General features: G+C 37.0%; 3 protein-coding genes and 1 non-coding gene across 5 annotated transcripts; 1 reads left to right on the top strand and 3 right to left on the bottom strand.

The window, feature by feature from the left end:
* Positions 1-269: 269 nt before the first annotated feature.
* LOC122351073 (transmembrane protein 26) lies at positions 270-4,629 on the bottom strand. The gene is made up of 3 exons (XM_043247927.1): positions 4,317-4,629; positions 2,453-2,597; positions 270-947 (listed from the first exon to the last, which is right to left on the bottom strand). Exons 1-3 carry the CDS (start codon positions 4,508-4,510, stop codon positions 312-314), a joined length of 975 nt encoding a protein of 324 aa, XP_043103862.1. The 5' UTR covers positions 4,511-4,629; the 3' UTR covers positions 270-311.
* Positions 4,630-5,738: 1,109 nt separating this feature from the next.
* Positions 5,739-21,387, bottom strand: fhad1 (forkhead-associated (FHA) phosphopeptide binding domain 1). 2 transcript variants are annotated; one of them, XM_043246117.1, is made up of 28 exons: positions 21,214-21,387; positions 20,903-21,007; positions 20,506-20,712; positions 20,064-20,223; positions 19,164-19,258; positions 18,837-19,067; positions 18,184-18,307; positions 17,574-17,704; positions 17,393-17,461; positions 17,059-17,166; positions 16,905-16,970; positions 16,122-16,274; positions 15,825-16,020; positions 15,638-15,708; positions 15,462-15,560; positions 15,128-15,217; positions 14,009-14,363; positions 13,656-13,749; positions 12,941-13,047; positions 12,705-12,864; positions 12,530-12,623; positions 11,877-12,027; positions 11,661-11,758; positions 11,381-11,476; positions 11,030-11,256; positions 10,271-10,439; positions 9,808-9,888; positions 5,739-9,330 (listed from the first exon to the last, which is right to left on the bottom strand). In XM_043246117.1, the coding sequence occupies exons 2-28, from the start codon at positions 20,996-20,998 to the stop codon at positions 9,151-9,153; spliced, it is 3,708 nt and encodes a 1,235-aa protein (XP_043102052.1). In that variant the 5' UTR covers positions 20,999-21,007; positions 21,214-21,387; the 3' UTR covers positions 5,739-9,150. The 2 variants fall into 2 exon arrangements, with proteins under 2 accessions (XP_043102052.1, XP_043102053.1); XM_043246118.1 differs by having other exon boundaries at positions 20,903-21,004.
* On the top strand, positions 17,239-17,311 carry trnar-ccg. The gene has a single exon. It is a non-coding gene; the product is annotated as a tRNA-Arg (tRNA).
* A 582-nt stretch (positions 21,388-21,969) lies between the features above and the next one.
* Positions 21,970-23,793, bottom strand: LOC122349965 (chymotrypsin-like elastase family member 2A). Its single transcript, XM_043246121.1, has 8 exons — positions 23,645-23,793; positions 23,387-23,475; positions 23,116-23,213; positions 22,913-23,035; positions 22,693-22,829; positions 22,461-22,606; positions 22,198-22,350; positions 21,970-22,077 (listed from the first exon to the last, which is right to left on the bottom strand). Exons 1-8 carry the CDS (start codon positions 23,679-23,681, stop codon positions 22,060-22,062), a joined length of 801 nt encoding a protein of 266 aa, XP_043102056.1. The 5' UTR covers positions 23,682-23,793; the 3' UTR covers positions 21,970-22,059.
* Between the last annotated feature and the right edge of the window lie 290 nt (positions 23,794-24,083).

Genomic DNA, 24,083 nt, shown 5'->3' with positions numbered 1-24,083 from the left:
ATCAGAGCTCTGTACTGCCATTGAGTTTGTTCACACTGTCATCTGCTGGCCTCAAGTGGTACAGCAGCCGCCACAGATTGTGCTGTGTTGTGCTGTCTATGCTGATTGTCGTACTTCAGAATCTAAAGCTTTGAATGTAATTGAAGAACACATTTTGAGTTTAAACTTCCAAAACTGTTATCCGTACATTTTTTTTTTAAGTCTATCTATACGGACGGACAGACAGACAGACAGACAGACAGACAGACAGACAGATAGACAGACAGAATTTTCAAAATACAGACAGTATTTTCATTAAGTGTGAATATAATCTATTCCTGACAGCTGGATTCTATAGCTTCTCCATCAGTCCATTCTGAATGTTCATGAGATGGGTCACATGACTCAGTTCCACTTCTCAGATTGCTCTGCTCAAAGTGGATAACACAGATCCTGTAGACCTCCAGCAAAACAATTAGGATATTTTTGCACGTGAAGAAGATCATCAGCTGGTTCAGAACATTCTCACGTATCATGAGGTACAGGCGGTAAATCAGGAATGGTCCATCCTGCAGACCCACCGTTAGCAGAAGACTCCAGACTTCACTGGAGCAGCAGGAAACTGTCAAGCCAGCTCGCCCCAGCTGGGCGGTCTCTGACTGATCCTCCACCTGGACCTTGGGCCGGCTGGTCTGGGTAAGAACAAGAGGAAACTGCATCAAGGCCCAGGAGAACAAACTTAGCCCAACAATAATCACGGCCTGCTTGGTCTTCACTTGTGGCTCCTTAAACGTGTCAAATATGTCCAGGATATCCGCTCCAAGCCCCACGTAAACCATAAGGAGCTGGGATAGCTGGTCACGTGACATGTCACCCTTCGGCATCAGCCAGCGGCCCAGAACCAAAACGATCAGCATGGTCTGCTCAAGAGCCTCCACCCAGTTCTCAGGATCAAGTTCTGCCAACCCCTGTCTCACACACACACAAATAGGCTAATCACCATGGTAACAGACCAGACAGTGAGAGCACACAGCGAGACTGTGATAATTTGAATGGATGAATCAAAATTGTTGTTAAGATGTTATTGTAACAGCAGATTAAAAAGGTTCAAACAGTTTATAAGGAAAAATGATTGCTTTGACTCATTGGAGTGCCTTAACAAAAGATCCATTGGAGGATTAACTTAATGAAAGAGGACAACTGAGATGATATGGTTTCAAAAAAGCTTTTCAGCAAAGTCACTGATTAGCTTTTGGAGCATATTCTTATGAAATACTCAGCTTTCCTCCCACACAAAGTCATGACAAAAAAACAATTATCGGTATTTAAAAAATATTCCGATTATTCAGATGCAAAGCTGTCAGAAAGAGAAGTCTAAACCTTTAAATACAGGATCAAGTTGTGTATGTGTGACCATTTTATGTAGCTGTATAAAAACACTTGAGCTTGGATTTGAACCTAAAGGAATGGTTGTGTCATCTTTTACTCACTCTCACATTATTCCAAACCTGTGCAGGTTTCTTTCTTATGTTGAACACAAAACACATTTTGAAGAACCAAACAGTTGTTGATCCCCATTGACTTTCCTGTAGCAGGGAAAGAAATACTGTGGAAGTCAATGGACACCATGCAGCTATTTGATTACCAGCATCCTTCAAGATATCTTCTTTCATGTCAAATATAAGAATGAAAGTCATACAGGTTTGAAATCACATGAGGGTAAATGATGACAAAATGTTTATTTTTGGATCAACTACCTCTAAATTTAAGAAGTTACTAATATTTAGTATTTCCACATATACTTCTTAAGAATATTCCTAGCATTCTTCCGAAGTCCGTTTCATTTAATTCAAATTTGTGAAATGCCCTTTAAAATGATATTAAATTTAACCCAATTTAGTATTAAGATTTACCTGTGTACCCTGTTTAAGTAGTTTGTTGTATTAGACAACGTTTAGCTAAAGAACATTAAAGCCTGTCATTTTATTCTTGATTCAAAATAAAGATAAGCTTTAAAAAATTATATCTTCATTCTTAATTAAATTGTTAGTGCTAAAAATACCTTTTTTTCTGAAAAAAAAATATTATCTAGTCTGATTCAATATTTTTATAGTCAAAATTTACCACTGCTCTAGGCATTAGGCAATGTTACAGGAAACCGGCATGTTCAGATTCATAGCGCTATGATTATTAGTGAGTGGGTTTATGTTTTTTTTATGGCCTGCAGGTCAAATGTGAACCTGAGCTTTCTACCACTCCTAATCTATTAATCTTCCTCGTTCATTTTTTTTTTTTCCCAGAACTGCAGACACTTTACAGAAAAGCTTTCTATGCATTCATCAGTTTCCATCTCAACATTGTATGTTTATCGCACAGCAAAAAGACAGAGATCCTAAGTGATTTTGTTCAAAGCTGAACTTCTTTTTTCCGGTCAAGTCAAGAGTTTTATTGTTAACGATTGTTTTCCACCCACCGTTGTTAGCGCGATCTGGGAGAAGAATTGCGGGTCAGAGTTTGTGCTGGAGTTGATGGGCAAATTGGACTGTAGGAGGTTCAGTTCCAGGAACCAGACCGAGGGAATCACAGTGCTCAGATATAGAAACACCATAGGTGAGAACCTGCAAAAGAGTGGAACATCACATTAGAGGATGGTTGGATGAATGAACATGCTTATGCTTTACTTTCTACTTAGCCTCTAAACAGTTGCATGTGTGTCAGATTCTTCTGATTGGGTGGTAAAGCTGGGTCACACCACAGAGTCCGGTGCTGCAGGCACATCAGCCCAACGCAGACTGCAAATTACTCCCATTAGCTATGCAAATCCCCACTGACACAGGCAAGCCTCTCTAAAGAGCACAGAGACTTCAAAGTGTAGTGTGCAGGAGAGAGATAGTATGCATAGAAAAGCAGTACAGCAGAGAAGTTAGAAAGGTTCAGATGGAAATCATGGTGGAGCTGAGGGAAGGAGGATGTTCTCAGCAGGTCCACTGTCCATGTCAGAGGGAGGGCAGAGTCTCATTAATAAATTTCCAAGACCAGTGATCTCAATGCACATGCCTTTGTATAAAGTCTGACTGAATATGATGATGTGCTGCTCTGTGTGAATGCAAAGGTTGTTTTTTCTGCGTCGACAGAAGGGGTTATTATTATCACCCATCCCCGCAAGACAGACTGAAGTGTCGAGCTCAAAGAAAAGAATGTAATTTCCCACATTCTCGTTAGCGTTAATCATTATTATGGCACCCTGCTTCTGAGCCCTGTTTCTTTTTTGTACCAGAACGTTTGGAGTAACTCAAAGTTATTTTAAAAAGGTAAAACGGAGTCTCTTTTTTGTGAGACTGAGACAATTGGTAAAGCTATTTTTGCCAAACACAACACATCCTACACAGTCAGTGAAAAGAGTCCTTATTAGTTCACCAAAAAAAGGACAATTCTGTCATTGTTTACTCATCCACTTGTCATTCCAAACTTTTTTTTTTTCTTTAACAAAAGATGATATTTTTAGGATAATAGGATAAATTAATTGTTAGAATTTTTTTTTTTAAAATTGGACTGCATCCTATGGTGTGACAGCCAAAAAAATATTAAAATTTTATCTTTATTCTTACAGTTACAAATAGCATTAGAGAGGTTTATCTTCAATGTTATTTTTGTTATTAATGTTATTTTTTATATTTTTCTGTTACACCATAAGACACATTGACAACTACCCATATATAATTATTCATATATATAGTAGATGTACAAAATCATATATATATATATATATATATATATATATATATATATATATATATATATATATATATATATATATATATATACAGTATGGTCAGGTCAGAGAACTCAAACAAAGTGCAATGAATCAAAAATCTGTTCATGTCATTGGAAATCAAATGACTGGTTGTTAATCTTCATCATTTAACATTTTAATATTCAAACATTTTGCTTGTTATTTGAAAGAAATTCATATTTTTATTTAATTTTTAATTATAGTAGAAACGTTTAGAATCTACTACTAAAATGTCCATTTAAAACATGCTGTTAAATTAATCTCTTTTTACTGTTCATTAAAAAATGTATTAAGTATTAAGCAGCAAAACCTAGTAATAATGTTTCTTGTGCATCAAAAAAAGCATATTTGTGTACTAAAAATTCAGCTTTGCCATCAAAACAATAAATGTCATTTTAAAATACCGGTATATAAAAAAATTCAAAACAACAGTTTGGTTTAAATGAAAATATATTTTACAGTATTATTGTTTTTACTTCATCACTTTACTTCACAAAAGTATTTCATTATATTCCATGTCTAGTCAATGATATCATAACCTCACCATTTCCATTCAGCATTGCGTGTGTATTTGATGGTGATGGCCATCTCTACCCCCAGCAGTGCCACACCCGTCAGCAGCAGCCAATAGGAGGGCTCGCCTGTCACCTCCACCACACGCCACACCGTCAGGATGCCATGCACCGCAAAAAGAAAGCGACTCAGAAGAGCCAGCAGGATGTTCAGAATCCGGCACATTGTCCAATTAACAAGGTCTAAAGCAGGCAGACGGAGCTGAAGTTATTATTATTATTTTTTTAACTGGTTTTTTTTCATATTTGTATAAATGGTATGAATATAATGGTAATATTTAAAATACTACACATGCATGCGCACTTAAAAACATAACTTAAAGTAGTGGATTATGTTTTAATTGACCTGTTAATCATTGATAAATAGTTCATAAAAACAATGCAAAAATACGCTGTATTATTTAATAAATCAATAAATATAATACACATCTGATAGTCTCCTATGGATAGATTCAAAATTTGAAGATGTATGAAAGTGAGACTACCGCTAAGACAACTTACTTCGAATTTCTTTAAATCTCGACAACAGTGTAAAACTGTACCAGACTTACTTTTAGCGGGTTCAGCCAAAGGATCCAAATTCAAATACTCAAGTGACTGTTATGAAATATATTCCACTTGTTTTCACAGATTAACAAAACAAAAGCTTCTACCATATCCACAACCCTCTGTCTACCCCAGAGTTGGAGACAGTCCTTTTTAACTGCAAACACAACTTATCCCCCCTGAGGTTTCAGGGACTGCTTCTGGATATGAATGGGTGTGTGTGTGTGTCTTGTGTAGATAAAAAGCAGTCTTTTGGGAAAGAGTAGGATGGCGTGTGTGTGTGTGTGTGTGTGTGTGTGTGTGTGTTTGTGTGCATTTGAGGTTATTGTGACTGAACATGTCACAGATAACACTTCCTGCTGCCATATGATCATCCATTATGATGTCATCCTTGAGGGCCCCAAGAACAAAGTTATCTGCAAAGAGGAGCCAGTCTTGCAGACGGCATTTTCAAACGCATTTGAAAACACACACACACACCCTGATTCCACCACCCAGAAACATGGGCTAAGATAAGACACCTCCACAGAAAAACCTAGGCAATGCAGCCTCTGCAGCTGACATGTGATAATATAATACCTTAAAAAATTACTGTCGAAATGTACGTACGCACATTTATATATAACATGTTTTTTTAATGGACGCAAAGTCTGTTTCAACGCAAACATAGTATGTAGGCTCTTACTGTATTCATGGACTTTCCTGCATTTTGAATGATTCAGCTGAGTAAACGATTCAGTGAGAGTAACTTGTAATGAATGAATCAGAGTTTGTTAACAAATCAGTTGAATGAATGGTTAAAACGACTCACTCATCAACTTTATTTAACAAAATTACACGCACAGAAAAACCTTCACCGCTAATCCACAGACTGGCTCTATATCAGCACTCTAATGAATAGACAAATAGTTACAAACCATATGAAATCTTTGATATGAAGTAATGCAAGTGGACCCAAGTGTAAACACAATTCACAAATGAATTAGACGGTTCTTTTCTAATGATTCACAACCATGCAGAACAACCACTGATCTATAATAGAGAACATTTATATAGTTCAGTGAACACAATTCCCTAATGAATGACTCCTATGAGTCGATTCTTCTTAGCCAATTATAGTGAATCAAAAAATGCAGTGTAGCCTAATTCCCAGGTGACTGTTATTGACTTTTACATTACGTCCAACTCCAAAACTGAACCAAAAACTGTGCTGTATGTGTAGCAAACTGTGCTTGAGGCTCGTGACGCAAAGCAGAAATGTCACAGGTGGAGTGAAGGAATGAAATATACGACACATTTCAAATACAAATTCAAACATATTCAGCTGAATTAATATTAAGTACAAGTTCTCTGCGTTACTGTATGTGGTGCCACCTGCAGGAACAATACGTCTGTGACAGAATCGACTGACTTCACACACAATAAATCTAGAGCGTGGCACACTACATCAGAAGTGAACATTTGTTTAGGGAGGACAGGCTGTCAGAGGGGAATTCAGGTGAAGACAAACTGTGTTTGTGGATGGATTGAGTGGCCATTTATTTTGGTCATTAAGGAATCCATCCCAACTCCTAGCTAGGCCCATCAACCTCACTACCCGCTGCTATTTATGGACCCTCTCAGAGTGCTTCTGTCATTCTCCTTCATGAAATCATCAGCATTTTCATGAGGGGAGAGGATGGGAAAATGCCTACACTTTCAGATCCCTCTCAAGAGAGCACCGGATATCTGTGAATGATAGAATAGCTTTTGATGAAATGGTCCATCAGCACTCAGTTGCCTTTATAGTCTCCTCAGCAGAGGCTATCTGTGATGTAGGATGCTGTCAGTATCTTTATATAGGCTATGCGATGAAAACATCAGACTTTAGACTTCTGGTCATGAATGTATGTATACACTGAACATCCAGTCCAAAAAACATAGCCAACCACGAATAACAATGACACGAACAGATTATGCCTTATAATAAAAGTTTTCCAGTGCTTAACTCACATCGACATGCCCAAACAGTAAAGACATTTATAATGATGCAAAATCTTTCCATTTCAGCTCAATTTCTCTTTATCAAAGAATACAAAAAAATGTTTTTGACATTAATAATAATAAAAAAATATTTTTTAAAATATATTTAAACAGAACATTTTAAGTGTAAAAAAAATGACAGCATTACAGTTTTGATGTATTTTGCATCGAATAAATGCACTAGAACAGGCTTCTTTTAAAAACATTTTAAAATCCTATTCATTTAAAAAATATCAATGTTTAAACACCTACAGTGGCCTCAAAACTACATTTAAGTGAGACTTAAAATATATATATACAGCTCTGCAATCAGAAAAAAAAACTAACTGTTAAACACTTAGTCCCAAGATAAACTGTATAGTACAGCCTTATTATATTTGACACTATACTGAACTTTTCGGTCAGCTTTATTTACAGTTAAATGGCATCAAACTTGAGCAAATACCAGCTGATAATGCAATACCAACATTTTGCCACAGGGAAGCAGTCTCTAATCGAAGGAGACGGTTAGGGAGCACAGCATAGCTTGTACTATGTGAATTACCATGAACAAAGAATTGGACTTTCTTTCAATAATTGAACTGATTTTCCTCTCTTGATCTTGTAATGGGCTGGATTGATGCCAGCAGTCTGAATGGAGCAGATGCCAGCTGGAATTCATCCACCCACTTCATATAGTGATCAGCACTAATGAGGAAGATGAGGATCATTTCAAATATGACGTGGGTCCGCTGGTATTTCGCTGATAATCTGATTTACATTCAAAGAAAAAAAAGTCAACAAATATAGATAATGTAAATTGGGTACTTCAGATGGATTCGTGTGATCCTATCTGCTTGTATAATGAAATTTAATGATCACTTCCAGGGGCCTTCCTTTATTGAAAACTGTCCATTATGTTCTTCTATTCTCCTCTGCCCATAACAAGCAAACAGAGTTGTGTGACAGTAATTCAGACAAAACGATGAGGAGAGACTTACCCTTGATGCCTGTCTACACAGCACTGAGTGTATTTAATTAACGTAATACATCACCCCTTTTTTTGATTCTCTACCCTGTTGTCAGATGGCTCTGTAAATGAGGAACAGATGTGAGGAACAAAAAGTAAGGTAATTCTTCCTTAGAAAAGAGACTATGTGTGGAGAACAGTTGGGAAACGATCCCACACAATGGATTAATATTAAATCCAAAAGCATGTTTGTTGTTAAACACCAGATTTTTGCACTCTTGCATATAACTGGGAACAGGAATGTCTTTTAATACCTCAGATATTATATGTCTTTAAAATGAGATACGCAGAGCTTTACTTTTGGCGACATTGACGTACTTCCAAACCATCTAGTTGCCGATTTTGAGTGATATAAATATCATTAATATTAATATTAATTGAATGTACAAGGTTTCATTAAATGAAACTTTAATGAACAAGGTTTGTTACATTAGAATATGGAAGTGGGTGCAGGACATACTGCTTCATTTTTATGGCTGTCTATAAGCTATGTGTCTATATTTAAACAACAGTTTAATAAACAATAAGTTAATATGAGGTAACTTACATTTTAGACACTTGTCCATTACTCCCCCGTCAAAGAAAAGTGTTATAATAAAGCAAATAAAGCAAATAAAGCAGCAGCAATCCTTACTGGTCTCTTGCACCGCACACTAAAAGTGTTTGCTTCTTGAATGAATTAGCAGTTTTGAACCAGTCTGCCGAGTGAATGATTTAATGACTCACTCACAAACACTGACGTATTTCAGTCAGGGATAAATGCGCGTTTTTGAGCAAATCGGTTGAGGAAATTATTCAGTGGATCACTCATGAAGGCAGCAGTTATTTGTTTCGTTCATGAATGGATTCGTGTTTGTGAACGAACTGGTCGAATCACATGTCGCCACCTTCGGGCGAAACATAACTTGCAGAAAGATCATTTGTTTATAAATGAAGAATTTAGAGGTAAAAAAAAAGTGCAGTTTGAAAATTTCTAAAATAAGCATTTTATCAGGCTCCTATGTGTAGGTTTAGCAATTTCACTGAAATGGCAATGAATATTAACAGCACTTAAAGGTATATAAATTTAGATACACCAGATAGAGAGCTTTATATATATGTGTGTGTGTGTGTGTGTGTGTGTGTGTATATATACACACACACACACATAAATATAGAAATGTTATAGCATTTATTATTATTGTTTTATTACTATAATTAATTTAACATGCTCTTCAGTTGTGTTCATGTCAGTGGGCCTCAGTGAGCAGGGGGTGTTGCGAGCTCTTGGGAGCTTGCAGGGGATTGGCCAAATCAGAGACCATTGAACAGATCTGCTGTTTCTGCCCCATTTCTTTCTTTAGATTATCCAGATCACTCTCTCTCCTTTTCAGTCTCATCTGTGAGGTCCGTTTCTTCACTGTTGGGGTCTACAAACACACACACACAGACACACAGTAAAAAAGGTCTCATTTCAATCAAATTAATTATGCATGACATATAATTTTCTTTAATGAATATTTGCTAAGAAAAGCCCCCTAATTAAGATAATTATTGTGGCAGACGAAAGTATTAAAAAGATGCATTCTTGTATTTTGTCTGTGCTGTTTTTTAATAGGTCTAACATCAAACGAACAGGAACAGATTCATGCTCCATTTATAGCAGTAAGATTATGAGCTCAGGAAAGAACAAATTTGGTGGTGCTGCTGAAAAATCTATTAATTGCACAGTGTGGAGTTTCTCTGTAAAACCCCAGGCAGCCTGTGGCAGACAGCTTGGATTTAGACCTTACATATGTTCTGGAGATCAAACACACACACACACACACACACACACACACATACACACACACACTTGCATCGGGGCACTGATTTAAAACCAATCCACTGTTGCCACTGCCACATACCTTTTCATAGCTTTCATTTGGTATGCAGTTGTGATGGCCCACTCTTCCACTCTTTCTGTCCGTTCTCTCCTGACTAAGGCCCTGTAGAGAAAGTGTTTGTTATAGATGGCACTGGGCGAAATACGAGTCCCTTTAAGAGAGACAGGAGAGAGGAGAAAGTGTGTCTGAAATGTTAAAAATGCAAGCAATAGGATATAGGCAAAGGAATCTGTTCATTTGTGAATGAAAGCACCACGACTTGGAGACTTTATAAGTCTCAGTGATCTGTATTTTGTCCGATTGTTTGTTTTTACAAACTAAGGGACAAGTCAGAATTGTTTGTCTGCAAGTCAGAATTGTAAGCAGCATGCAAGTTTGTTCAGGGAAAGTGCAACTTTTTGATGTTTGCTTTTTTTCCTCTCTATCACAAAGATGGTGTCAGTCAGACTTTCTCACTTTCTACGTGAGCTTGTATGTGTGATACCCTATTATTTCTGCTGGTAACACTGTGTTCCTGCTGGTTTCTCTGCAGCTGGTTGATGCTGTCCTGTAGAGCCTGCCGAAGCTGTTGTGTCTCTTGCCTCTGAGTCTCCAGTACTGCCTTCACATTTTCAAGCTCGGCCTGCGTCTGGAACCCCAGCACCTGGCTCTCTCTAAAAAATAATCATTATAATATCATTTGTTTTCATTTTATTTAATATACAGTTAACAAAATCAAAAAATGTAGCTTACTACTAGCTTGCTCTATTCTTATTCTATATCTGTTTTCTTTTTATTTATTCATTCATTTATTTTTCTTATTCACTTTGGATAAAAGTGTCTGCTAAGTGATTAAATGTAAATGTAAATGGAATGTAAATTTAAATACTGAGGAAGAGATGATTTTTTAACATCTTATTAATGTTACAATCTGAAATAAAATTGTATGATACATTATTAGTTTTACATTAAAAAACATTATTATTTAGTATTATCATTATTATTTAGTATTTAGTATTAATAAATGTAATATTGAGAGGCAGAATTTTCTATATATAGAGAGATAGATAGATAGATAGATAGATAGATAGATAGATAGATAGATAGATAGATAGATAGATAGATAGATATAAAACACTCTATAAAGGACATATAGGAAGTATGCAGTGTCTTCTTAATATCTTAAAACAGTATAGAATTATAAAACCCTGAGAAAGAGGGGTGGAATTATTTGTCATGAGGGTGTTTTTCCTTTTTTTTGCACCTGAGTGTGTGTATCTCTCTGAGGTTCTCCTGCAGCAGTAGTTCTTGTTGTTGGCTTTGTCTGTTCTGTAGATCAAGGCGGGTTCTCACAAACTCCAGGTCTGTTTGTCTCATAGAGAATATGTGCTGTCTCTCGTCGGGAGGTAGGTGCTTTAAACTAGCACAGCCTGACAGCTCACCGTTGCTGAGCTCCAGAGCCTCACTCAGCACCCGCGCTAGCTCCAGGTACTAAAGCAAAGACCAAAAATAATAATCATTAATGATTTACTGAAGCAATCCCAAAATAGAGCGCAATCTCAGGGACACAGATGCATGTTTCACACAATTTAGATTGAATGCGTACTGCACTCACTGTTCTCTCACTGAGCTCCAGAGCATCAGACATGTCCAGTCTGGCTGTACGCTCTCGTGCTGCCTCGGTCAGAGCTTCAGGGAATGCAAAACCGCTCTGCGTGAAGCAAATGAGCTCATAACACACTTCACAGTAACATACACATGCAGAAGTTTAATATAAGTTTATGAAGTAGATGATAATGTTTTTGTGTTTTTCTTCACGGTTTCATGAAAGATATAAAGAATGCATATTCTAATTTTTCAATAAAATATTCGATCTGAATGCGTAAATCTAATACCACAGAAGTGCTGGATCCTCTCCGAGCAGCAGATCTCTGAAGCCTCTGAGTCTCCTTCTGACCCTGTTTCTCTGGCTCCCCCTGCTGGGACAGACGCTCTGTAAACGGTACAGAAGAAAAAAGATAATGTAGGTTAATGTTGGCCTGAATTGGATCAGATGAAGATTGCCAGATTCAAAGGTTTGATCATTAGTTATAAGGGATTATAAGACTCACTGCTAGGCCACCTCTGTTCAAGAGCTCTGATTCGCTCTCTCATGTCACGCAAACCTTCCTGCTGTTGAAGAATCGCTTCCTCGCGGCGATGACCTTTGTGTTTTGACCCCTGATTGATGACATCATTAGGAGCTGTCATGAGTGCCACATCCTAAGAAAACAACATCCATATAACAGTTAGCAAAGTGTCCGTTTGTGATCTATGAGTTCTCGTGCTTGTGAACTCTCTCTTCATTGCACGTTTTGTCTTGTGAATGTACAGTACTGTTCAAAAAATTTGAGGTCGGTGAGACTTCATGACTGTTTCGTTTTCGCTATTGAAAGGAGCCTCTAACTAAGGCTAAGTAACAAGAAAAACATTGTGAAATATTATTACAATTTAGAAAAACTTATGAATTATGATTCACGTTGAAAACTGCTGCGCTCAAATATTATTTTCAAGATACTTAATGAAAAGAAATTCCAAAAAAGCTAATATCCGGCTCATTTTGTGATTCAGTGGGACTCATTCAGCTAATGTGTTTCAATATTCTGTTATCATACAGTCATTTTCTATTCAGGAGAAAAGAAGAAGAAAGCATATTAATCCTTGTACATGTCAAAAGTGATAAGTCGTTTAGATAAATGATTGTCCAGTTTGTTGGCTATCTCACTTTAGTGTTGCCTGAGGTATGAAGTGGAACAAAGCTTGCGTTCTCCATCTCTCTGATTGCTGCTGCTTTGCTTTTCAGGTCCTCTTCAGTTTGTCTAGCAAAAATATATATTTTTTGTTATATAATGCATAAGTTAGCATCTAGATGTTTGTGAGCTCATTGTACTGTGTCATACCTCAATTTTTCTGCCAGTTTATTTGTCTCTTCATCTTTCTGTTGCACCAGTTGCGACATCATGTTTAGCTTCTGCGTGAGCATGCTCAGTTGAATCTTCTGGTCTACCACCAAAGCTTTATGACTTTCCAACTCTAACTTCTGCTGTTCACTAAGTTCTCCTACACAGAAAAACAAGCTCAAAAACACAACACAACTACAACATATTGACCTTGTAATGTGTTGATCGTGCTGCACCTGTCATATCAGAAAGCCGAGCATGAGCCTGGGCCAGGTCACGGCTTAGAGCATTGATGATCTCGCTCTGACTGACCACTTCCTGTTGGGATGAGACCAGAGATGCCCTGCAGGTCCAATTAGAAACTGCATCATTGATTTCTGACACACACTGTATTCTGAATACAGTTGTTTCGGTATGAGCACAGAATAAATGAGAAATATAATTAAGTAATTAATTTAAAAAGCATATATTGATTAAGCATACATTGTCTGTGGTTTTCATTATAATGTAATTAAATTATTTAGGACATTTTAGCATTCTGACGATAATCGTATAGTAAAAGTTAAAGGAAGTAGAAAAGGAGACATATCTGCAGCTACAATTTAACAGTGCCTGATCTATGAGATGATTTAAAGAGAGAGACATAGACTGTGTAATTAGTTATTAATCAAGAGTTTCATAAATAATGCATGAATAAATAATGAACCTCATGCATTATTCATTAACACAAGAAGAGTGTATGGATATTATCCTTCTCGCAATGAATGTGATGAGGGTTTACACAGTAACTTATGCAATATATAAATCGCTAAGATAGGCCGAGCCATGTAAACTGGTTTTCCGAAGCAGCCCTGCTGGCTAAACGGGTGAAATATTTTCCAAGATAATATACAACATAGGTTTTGGATAATGGGTGATGCAGTTATGGTATTCATGAGAGCTTTGTTATACCGGAGGGACGTTACGGCTTGATCCGGTTCCTGTTGCGTTTCTGATGTGTAAGATGTGCTGTTGCTTTCAAAGCCCTCCGGCCTCCCGAGCGCCTCTGTGGGACAAGCACAACCGGGGTAAACATGATAATAAACACAGAACACATATGTAGGACACACAAAATCTGTTGCACAAATTAGTTTTAATTAGTAACCTAAGGGTGTTGAGAAGCTGCCCTCAACAGGTAACATACGAAACTGCAGTATATAAAAAAAGGTCATATATTTCTTGTATAAGCTAATACTTCTTATTCATTTAAAATCCTAATGTTTCTTTGTTTTAAATGTAATTTCTTTTTTTTTGCCTGTGCTCACCTTTGAGCTGCTCCTTCAGCGAGTCTCTCTCCTCTTTCATCGCTTTCCATTTTTCCTCACTCTGCTGAGCTTTGTTTATTCGTGTCTCCATGGAAACAATAGTGTATGCATGTTGTCGCACCTGCTCCCTGTACTCGTCTACCTCGAGCCTGTGTTTGTGTCTCTCCTCTTCAGCTCCTCTCTGCAGGGCCTTGGCCGTTGTTTCCTCACACTGCTTCATCTTCTCGATCCTCTCCTCCTCTTTGAGATGAAATTCTCTTAGTGTTTCTATCAGCTCTGCCTCTCGTATCTTGGCTTCTTCCATCTTGGTTTGCCACTCAAGCTTGCGCATCTCGATCTCCCTGCGTAAGGCACTCTTGGAAGGCAATAAAGCGACAGTCATGGAGCTGAACATGTTCTGTATTCTATGGATCCCCTTTTTCCACCACATAGAAAAAGACATCATGCTCGGGAAATCATAATTATGAGACAAAATGTCACAATTCGGACCTAAAAAGTGGAAATTATTAGCTACTACGTAACAATTTGGAGATAAAAAGCCTAATATATGGAAAATATATATATAACACACACAAAAAAGTGTTTTTATAACTTTATGACTCTTATGACTTTATCACATAATTCTTTTATGACTCATGTTAGTTGTAACTTGTCTCATGATTATGATTTTTAATGCCATAATTTGACTTTTATTTTATAACATCAGAGATAACCAATATGGCCATGTGCTGGAAACTGGTAAAAAGTAAACGTTATGAGATATTAAGATAAGAAATTATAGATGGGACATAAAAATTACAGGATAAAAGTTTACATCATAATTTTGAGATTAAAAAAAAGATATAATTGTCTTTAAAAGTCAAAGTTATTGTATAAATGAGACTTTGTCGACCTATTTTGTCATTGTTATGATTCACCAAACCATTTTTAATGTATTTGGCAGAAATTGACTTTCTAATGTGTGACAAGGGCAGAAGCAAATAAACAATATGGTGCTGGGAACTAACACATATGGGTAAATATTTGACTAGGCCCTTAAAAATCAGATCAAATATAGATATGGACCATTTGTGAGAGTTCAGGTCAGCTGTATTTTATTTGAGTTGATAAATAACTCACCTCTATTAGTCTCACTGACTGTAGATCAGCCCTGACCTCTTCCAGCTCCCGCATTAGTGTGTTTTTCATCTCTCTCTGTCCCTCTTCTGCCTGAATCAATAACAGATTTGATAATTAATTAATCTAGTCCATCAGCTTGGAGTCAGTTCTCTGAAATACTTTCATTAATATACAAATTTCCACCTGAACTGGGGTGAGCTTTATCTATAATTTAAAAAAACTGAAAAAGCTTAAATGACAATCTAATTGAGACCGCCCCTCAAGAGATCTGTGCCTCAGAGATTAAATGAAATGAGTTTAATTTGACTTGGCGTTTTTGGAGAGACAACAGCACCTGAAGTTTCTCCATCTCAAACTGCTTTTGCATGAACTCCAGTCTACCGTGAAGATCTCTCCTCTGAATCTCTGTCTCATGAACCTCCTCCATCTCTGACTTAAGAGCAAGAAAGAAAGGCATGTTTCTTTAGAATCGCTTTCTGATTCTGATTTTGAAATACTTTGTTACAATACCTTCAGTTTCCTTAGTTTGGACTGGACGTCCATGTGGTCCTGGCACAGAATCTGTAACGCACCCAGTACTCCTAGCCCAAACAAATGATAATAATATTTTAAACAAAATTTAAGCCAATAATTTAAACGACTTTGTAATGCTAGATAGTAAAATAAATGTTTCTCCCCAATATGTTGTATTTCTTACCTCCAGTCTTCAATGACACATCAACCCCTGCTGTCTGTAATCTCTGAGCAGCATTCTGCAGTATTCTGTACAGGACGTTCATAATAGAAAGTGAATGCTCCTGAATCCAGCTGAGTGAAGGACTCGAATTCATGTCCTGCAGCCCAGATATTTCCATCAGCACTGTGTCCGCAATGCATGTATCTTGCACTTGTCTCTATACACAAATGCAAAGAGAGCTGTACAACATGCCGAGCAATGCTTTAACACAAACATACAACATTGAATGGCATAATCAATGTTTCCAACTACTAATACCTGACATTCTTGCAGCCTGGCTCTAAATCTCTGGGTCTCATCCAACATTTCCCTCTGCATGCGAGCTTCCTCTCTGAGTTTCATTTCAAAGTCACGCACTTTTGTTTTGTACATCTCCATCTGTTCCATTAGCTCAGTTAAACTGTCCAACACCTGCAAAATAAAAACAAATATATAAAAAAAGTTTATCCAGCAATGACATTTTGGCACAGTTTTCTCACCAGCACGCCTGTCCAAACCAGTGAATTTTTCAATATCCTGGCAACACAACTTTTCAATTTAATGACAGAATATAAACTGAAACTGGCAAGCTGTAAAAATGACAAAAGAGCACCACAAAGATATCATGAATGTTGTCCACCTGACTATATCCGTTTCTCGAGTTCAAGTTAAGTCACATTCATTTATGTAACAATTTATACAACACAGATGTTCAAAGCAGCTTTACATTAAAACTAATTATTTTCAAGCAGCAACATTAATCAAACGGAAAAATAACAGCTGATGTTGTAAAATTATATCAATCAAGTAATGAATTTAAATTTAGCCGTAATGTCATTATTCATTAAGCAGCGTCATTATTCAGCTCAAGTCAGTTCAATGCTGATCTAATTCAGCTCAATAACAGTGTTGATTTTACAAATTTGATTTGTCATCATCTAGCTCAATCATGATAAAAAATGTGTCAGCGCCATTAAATTTATATTATTCCTGGATACCTTTTATGCAAAATATTCCCTGGATGTAAACTTGGCTTCTGATTGGCTTGAAATATTTTCTCACCTTTTGTTCTGATTCTTTGTCAGAAACATGCACAGTCTTGACAATCCGGTCACGAAAACTGTCAAACTTTAAAGGGAATTTCAGATACGTTAGCATTATAGATATCAGAGTAGTCATCTAACTAGACTGTTGTTGCTGTCCTCAGCTCACTCACCCTTGACTGGATGTGTTTGAGTTCTTCTTGAACCCTCTGTTCTCTCTGCTGCGTCTGCTGGTGAAGCTGCTTCAGTCTGTGTATCTCTGTCAGCAGAGAAGCCTGTTCCTGAAGAGCGTGTCACATATGAAGAACAGACGCACAACACCAGATTTCATAAAAAAAAAAAAGCATTCGCCTGGCCCAGTGGCCTAATGGATAAGGCATCAGCCTCCGGAGCTGGGGATTGTGGGTTCAAGTCCCACCTGGGTCGTGTTGTCTAAAAGGCTGCATGTTTATTAAATCATGTGGAGATCAGGACTGGGTGTGGGAGAAAAAAACGAAGCATACTCACTTTCTTGAGTGATTCCACTTCACTCTGTCTGGCAAGGAGCTCATTCTGATGCTTCTGGGTGTCTTTCAGCTTTTGAAACAACACAAAACAAAAGGAATAGTTGTCTTCAACTGATAAAACATTTGAAAACAGCATCATTAAAACATCTCCAGAGAGATGAGAAGGAGAGGGATGCTGAAACCTTGTCCATCATGCTTGTTAGTTTGGCGTCTTTTTGTCTGAGGTCTTGTGTGAGCTTGTCCACCTCGGCCGCTAATTTAAGAGCTTGTTTCTCCCGAGCAGACACATCTTTCTTCAAACTGCCAGCCAACGCTAAATAAAGAAAAAAATAAATAAATGAAACATAAAATAACTAACTGCTCGGATCTAAAAGGATGGTGCTTGGATGCAACAAATATGTTATTGATAATTACACTATAACAACTTAGTAAATACTTAGTATCACACAAAGGCTGAAGAATCTGAACAAAAGGTAAGAAAAGGCTGTATTTATGTGATCATGAATACAGTAAAACAGTAATATTGTAAAATTGTATTATATTTGAAATAACATTTTTCAATTCTGTGTATCATATGATCCTTCAAAAATCATTCTAATTTGCTGATTTGGTATTGAAGAAATTATTTCTCATTATTATTCATGTAGATTTTTTTAGGATTATTTGATGAATTTAAAACAAAATATTATATTATATTATATTATATTATAAATCCCTTTACTTTAGATTGATTTTGATCATTTTATTCCTAGACGGTGAAACTGAATTCATATACAGTAAATATACTCATACCTGCAGATGAATTCTTTTCGTTCCTCAATTTATCCACCTGTTCTAAAAGATTGCTGATCTTCTGATCTCTCTCTGTCACAGCCTGTCCGAGCATCTCTCCAGAACACCTCTGAAGTTCCAGCATCTACATCCATTAAAGAGACAGAGCAATCATGGTAATAATTAATTAGTATGTGAAGGATTTCAAAGGGAGAAGAAACATCTTCATCAAAATAAATAATGAAACTTTAATCACTGTGCTACTTTTCCATGAACTTCTTAAAAGTTGTGCATGAAAGACCCCTAAGATTTCAGACTGTAGCACTCGAGATTGTGACTCCAATTCCTAACCGAGACACTAAATTAATGTAAATGAAGTTTATTTTTTTGAGATGGAGACAACACATTGTGTTCCTTCGATTTACCATAACTAAACGTATACTGTGCTGCAAAATGAACTACAGTATATTGTACAGAAAAAAAGCGTTTGTGCGTTTGACAATGAATCTGCTGCTAGCACTTGGTTGCAGAAGACCCCTTTCAAGATAGGGATGAGCCAGGTAGGACTTGAAGCCACATTCTTCGGCTCCTGGAGCTGTTGTCTTACCCATCACAGTCACAAAACTGTAAATAATGTAAAATGTAAAGTAACTAAGGAGACTGTAACACCATACCTGCTCCTTTAACTGTTGTATCTGATCTTTCTTCTCTTTGATGTCATTCTCCAGGCAGCGAAGTCTGTGTGTGACATCTGGATCACCCTGCTTCTTCTGAGACAGCTGGAGCCTGAGAGCTGACACTTCCTCCTTCAGGGCCACGATCGCATCATCCCTCCCTTGGGACTCATCCTCAAAGCACACAGACACACGAATGTGTCCATCTCCTAGTCGATGCAACCTCTCCTCCTGAGAATGAACACAGTTATTGTATTGTATAAGCCTTTTAGCTCTAGCAATATGCCATTTTTTTACGCAATGTATTTAACAGGATGTTAAACTCACCTCCTCCACTGGCAAGACGTCAATACTTTGAGAATTGTTATGTTGAGTCTTACTTCTAAGACAACATGCTCTTCCTGTATTACCACTCCAGCTTCCTGCAAAACAAAAACAAAAAAAATCTAAAATGTACTACAAAACCATTATATGGGAATTTTTTTGGAAATTTCCCAGATTTATACATAATCTGAAATCAGAAATCGGAAAAACAAGTTTTACATTCATGTATGGTCCATTGTTGCGATAACTTGATCGAAAATTTGAAAATCAGGAATTTGAGGGTGCAAATTTTTTTTTAATGAAATCAATTTTCATGGATCATTAACTTAATATCCTAATGATTTTTTGGCAAAAAAATTTAAAATTATAAAATTATATATATTCATAATTTTGACCCATACAATGTATTGTTGGCTATTGCTACAAATATTCCCATGAGACTTAAGACTGGTTTTGTGTATAGCATTATTTCAGATTTAGCAATATATTATACTATTATATGTTATCTTTTTTTCATTTAATTCTAGTTAACTTTATGTATTTTTTTATATTACAATTTAGGTTTATATTGTTTATGTTTCTGTTTTAAGTTTTAGTTTGTATTTAGTCAGTTAATCATTTAGGTGTTTTATCCAAAAAATTGTACATTTCTAATTTTTGTTTTACATCTAATATTTATATTTTGTGTTTTTTCAGCTTACTTTCAGCTTTTATTTCCATTAACAAATTTTATTTAAAAAAAATTTAAAGTCTGGTTTTGGTAAGTCACTAATAAATCTTTTCAAAACCTGCATTATTTTACATTGTTTATTTTGATAATTTTCTTTATGCTTGAGAGAAAAGTAATAATGAGTTAATATTTGCTTTTGACTGAGAAAAAATTGTGTGCTGAAAAGTCTTTACCGGGTCCGCTAGATTGGGTTTTGCGATCAGGTGCATTTGGCCCCCGTTTAGACCCGGCACTCATGGGACGAGGTTTAGTGGGAGGATGGGGTGAAACAGAAGGGGTCTGAGATCGTACCCAGGCCTGGGGAAAGGAAGACCGGCCACCCAGAATAGGAAGCTGTTTGGGAGTGAGACAAAACATTTGATTTATTTTTTTATAATTTAGATTGCTATTTATATATCATTATATATATATATATATATATATATATATATATATATATATATATATATATATATATATATATATATATAAGGCAATCATATATTTTAATATAAACTTGAATATGTATATTACAGGTTTCATTTATGATAATTAATTACCATATTATCTGTCTTTAAATAAAAAATGCTAATGAAAAGAAATATACATGAAAAAGACACAATATAGAGATTTTACTGATTTCTCGCGGTCAATGCACAGCTCATAGGTTGATCCTCCATAGCCAAAGTGAAGCTGGTCTCCCGGAGAGAGACGCACTGTGGCATTGTGTATCCGGCAGTCATTGACGTAGGTCCCGTGGGCAGAGTTTAAGTCACGGATAACATAGCAGCCGTCTGCTTCACACCAGTCAACAGTAGCATGACATTCATCCACCCCACTATTCTGAGCAGAAACACAGTGAATGTGTGAAACACTCGTGTGAATGTCCTCTCTAGTGACATGTAGGAGTCCATATGTCATAAGCTACTAAGTATAAGATCACCATCGTATCACGATGAATAACTAAAAGTGTAATCAATAAATGACATAATGAGTGGACACGCTGTGAAGAAATAAGGCTCAACAGCCCTACCTGCAGACAGAGGTCAGAGTCTTTGTGTCTTCCTATAGTGGTGCTTTTAGGCTGGAGTTTAAATATCCAGTTTAAAGTTTTAAGGTAACCCTTCATTTCAACCTGCTGACGAAATACACATGGTAATCTGGTAAATTATACATATATAGCGCCCAATGTAAGTACACCGTCTGACGCTTTCTGTTAAACTAGCAGGCATGTCTCCATGTTCGTGTCTTTTTTATAACCTCGGTTACTCGCAAGAAGAATAATAAGTAATAGGCAGCCTAGCAGCATATTTATAGATTGCGAGGGTTTTCCTGACAACTCACCAGTATGAGTTTTCATCTGTCTGAACTGTGTACAACCCGGCTGTTCATAGGCATGTTTCTCGCTGTCTAAATAGGTTGTGTACAAGTGTCATGGAAACGTCAAAGACCACGGAGCACCGCCTTCAACCCAGCGAGGAGTCCGCTCTGTCTGGGTGAACAGACGCCAATCTTCCGCCACAGAAACTTGCCTCGCGGCGCGTTGTCAGAATAAATGAAAGAATTCAAGAGTATGTACTTGTAAATTATGTGCTTATGACTTGATGTCTTTCTGTTAAAAACAATAATTTTGAACGCTTTATTGTCGAAAATTAACCACGTTTTTACCACCAATAAAATCAAAAACCACGCCTACCACGCTACTATAGTTAAACTGTGGTAACCACAAATTATGGTTTTGCTGCACTTCACTATACATAACTACACTACATGGTATAGTTTAACTATGGTATTTGATATTTCTCATACAAATGGTAGCCTAATCAATAAGCCAAACAAGGTTATTACACTTGAAATGAAAGTTACTTCTACTTTTATGAAGTATGAAAGTTACTTCTACTTTTTTTTTTAGGCCAAAAGCATATTATTATTATTATTATTATTATTATTATTATTGGGAAAATGGAATGGAAATACAAAGACAACCATAAACAAACCATAACAGCTGTGTTTTGGGTGTTATATATATATTATTATATATTTAATACATATAATATATAATATATTTTTTTTTAAATTTAGGCCAAAAGCAGACAGATAGTTGTTGAATAAATCTGTTTATTGATTCCACATTTCTTTTGTTATTGTTGTTGTTGTGTTGATTTTGTGTTGAACCACACCTTTCGCACTTTAATAAGAGGTCATCACCTGAAAAAGAAGAGACTTGTTTAAATATTCAAATGTCTTTAATTTATGTCACCAGGATATGCGAAAGATGACATGCTTTCAGAAAAATACCAACAGGTTTATAAAGCACTGTATACTCACATTGTTGATCCAGGAAATGTAGCCAGACACACGGGTGAAGACGGAGGGCTTTTTGGGGTAGTTGCAGCCCAAGCTGGAGCCAAAACTCACAATACCATGCACATCCCAGGTGCCGTCACTTCCCTGGCAGTTCAGAGGGCCACCAGAATCACCCTGTACAAGTGAGTTAACATCATTAGTGTACATTTTACACGCATACTGGTTATTAATAATGGAATATCGAAATACAAACATTATAAATAAAAAGTGTGTATCAAACTCACATTGCAGCTGGACACGACTCCGTCTCCACCAGCGCACACCATGAGGTTGGTCACAAGATTGCCCCACCAGTCAGATTTAGTGCAGGTATTGTAGTCCACAACAGGGAGCAGAGCTTGCTGCAGGATATCAGCAATGGGGCCGTTGGCTAAGGAGAAAAAAAAACAAACAGGACAACTTAAAGAAAAAAAATCCCTGAAAAAAAGAAGAAAAAAGCAGCAGAAAGGCACCTACTCCAGAGGCGTCCCCAGCCAGTGACATAACAAGAGAAGTTGTGTGGCAGAATGCTGCCGGAATCAGGCAGGCAAGCAGGTGAAATCTTGTCAGTGAAAGTCACTGGACTCGACAACTTGATCAGAGCAATGTCATTGCTGGAAAACACACAAACGTATCAAAAACACACTCTCAGGTTAGATTTTTTATTCCCCTACATTCTAATTAGACGAGAACCAACCGGATATTGTAGGAATCCCAGTTCTCGTGCACGATAATCCTGGAAGGAGAGATGGCGAGAGAGCCGGACTCACTGCTGAGTGCCAGGTTGTGCTTGCCCAGGTACACTCTGTAAGTGCGGCTGCTGCTTGGCAGAAGTTTAAGACATAGTTTTAGTTCTTCTCATGAAAGCGTTCACTGCATCCTTTTGATTCTTGACCTTACCCGATGCAATGAGCAGCAGTCAAAACCCACTGCTTATCGATCAGGGTGCCACCACAAGTGTGGTAAAAGCTGGAGCCGCTCTGGTACTGGAGGGACACCTGAAATTGAGAAGGTGGAGAGTGTTGAACTAAAGGATTCAGTGAATTTGGTAATGCGTTTGAAATTATTTGCTCAAAAATTGCTCAGTTGTTACAAAAAATGAAGAGCGAAAAGTAACTTGTCGTAAAATATACTAGAAAATATTTTTTTTACAGTGCAATATTCGTAATACCTGCCATGGCCAGCTGTTTGGTTTAACATCAGTTCCACCCACCACCCTTGAGGCGACAGGTTTATAGGTGGGCTGCCCACAACCGTAGGCTGTTTCAAGACAACACACAAGCACACACAATGATACGCCTGCTCAGGATCATTAGCTGCAAAGCCTATCTGTATGAAATGTGAAAGATATTCCTGCTCATTCCACAGCTTAGGAACCACAGTACCAGAAAACGGCTCTTTTTAGAGTTTGAAGTAGACAAATTCTTACCGCCAGCAATGAACAGAGCCAAGATCACAAATTTCATGATGCCTGATTGCAATAGTTACAGGCAAATACCCGTCACTTATATAACTAACCTGGACCTGGACAGCAACTCAAAGCTGTTACATTTCCTTTTGCAAAGCACCGATAGCATTCCCGGTATCATTTAGCCTTGTAGATAAACATCCAAAAATATCAGCTATCTTAGAGGTTTAATATATGCAGCCTGTGAAATGCACAGATGACATGCTGATATGAAGAGTAATCTCTTGCCAAAGCCAGATGGCTTTTTGTGCTTCACAAAACACTGCATATTCTGTGGGATTTTTTGGTTTTTTTTTTAAGTTTTGTGAACTTTCAGGATTACAACAAATTTGTAAAAGCACTAAAAATATAAAGATTAATGTATTTTGGGAACTGAAGACGTTTACTTGAAGTACATGAA

This window comes from Puntigrus tetrazona, chromosome 8 (genome assembly GCF_018831695.1).
Source record: "Puntigrus tetrazona isolate hp1 chromosome 8, ASM1883169v1, whole genome shotgun sequence".
Taxonomy (NCBI): Eukaryota; Metazoa; Chordata; class Actinopteri; order Cypriniformes; family Cyprinidae; genus Puntigrus; species Puntigrus tetrazona.
Note: the sequence above shows the minus strand (reverse complement) of the source record. Positions and strands in the feature narration are given on the sequence as shown.

Coding starts and splice junctions, on each gene's coding strand:
- LOC122351073 (XM_043247927.1), bottom strand. CDS start 4,510: ATGTGCCGGATTCTGAACATCCTGCTGGCTCTTCTGAGTCGCTTTCTT. Junction 2,598..4,316: donor CGCAATGCTGAATGGAAATG/GTGAGGTTATGA, acceptor ACTCTTTTGCAG/GTTCTCACCTATGGTGTTTC. Junction 948..2,452: donor CCCAGATCGCGCTAACAACG/GTGGGTGGAAAA, acceptor TGTGTGAGACAG/GGGTTGGCAGAACTTGATCC.
- fhad1 (XM_043246117.1), bottom strand. CDS start 20,998: ATGAAGGGTTACCTTAAAACTTTAAACTGGATATTTAAACTCCAGCCT. Junction 15,709..15,824: donor TGTGTCATTGAAGACTGGAG/GTAAGAAATACA, acceptor TGTTTGGGCTAG/GAGTACTGGGTGCGTTACAG. Junction 12,028..12,529: donor ATACCTCAGGCAACACTAAA/GTGAGATAGCCA, acceptor TTGTTTTCTTAG/GATGTGGCACTCATGACAGC.
- LOC122349965 (XM_043246121.1), bottom strand. CDS start 23,681: ATGAAATTTGTGATCTTGGCTCTGTTCATTGCTGGCG. Junction 22,830..22,912: donor TGGGATTCCTACAATATCCG/GTTGGTTCTCGT, acceptor TGTGTTTTCCAG/CAATGACATTGCTCTGATCA. Junction 22,607..22,692: donor TGGCTGGGGACGCCTCTGGA/GTAGGTGCCTTT, acceptor TTTTCTCCTTAG/CCAACGGCCCCATTGCTGAT.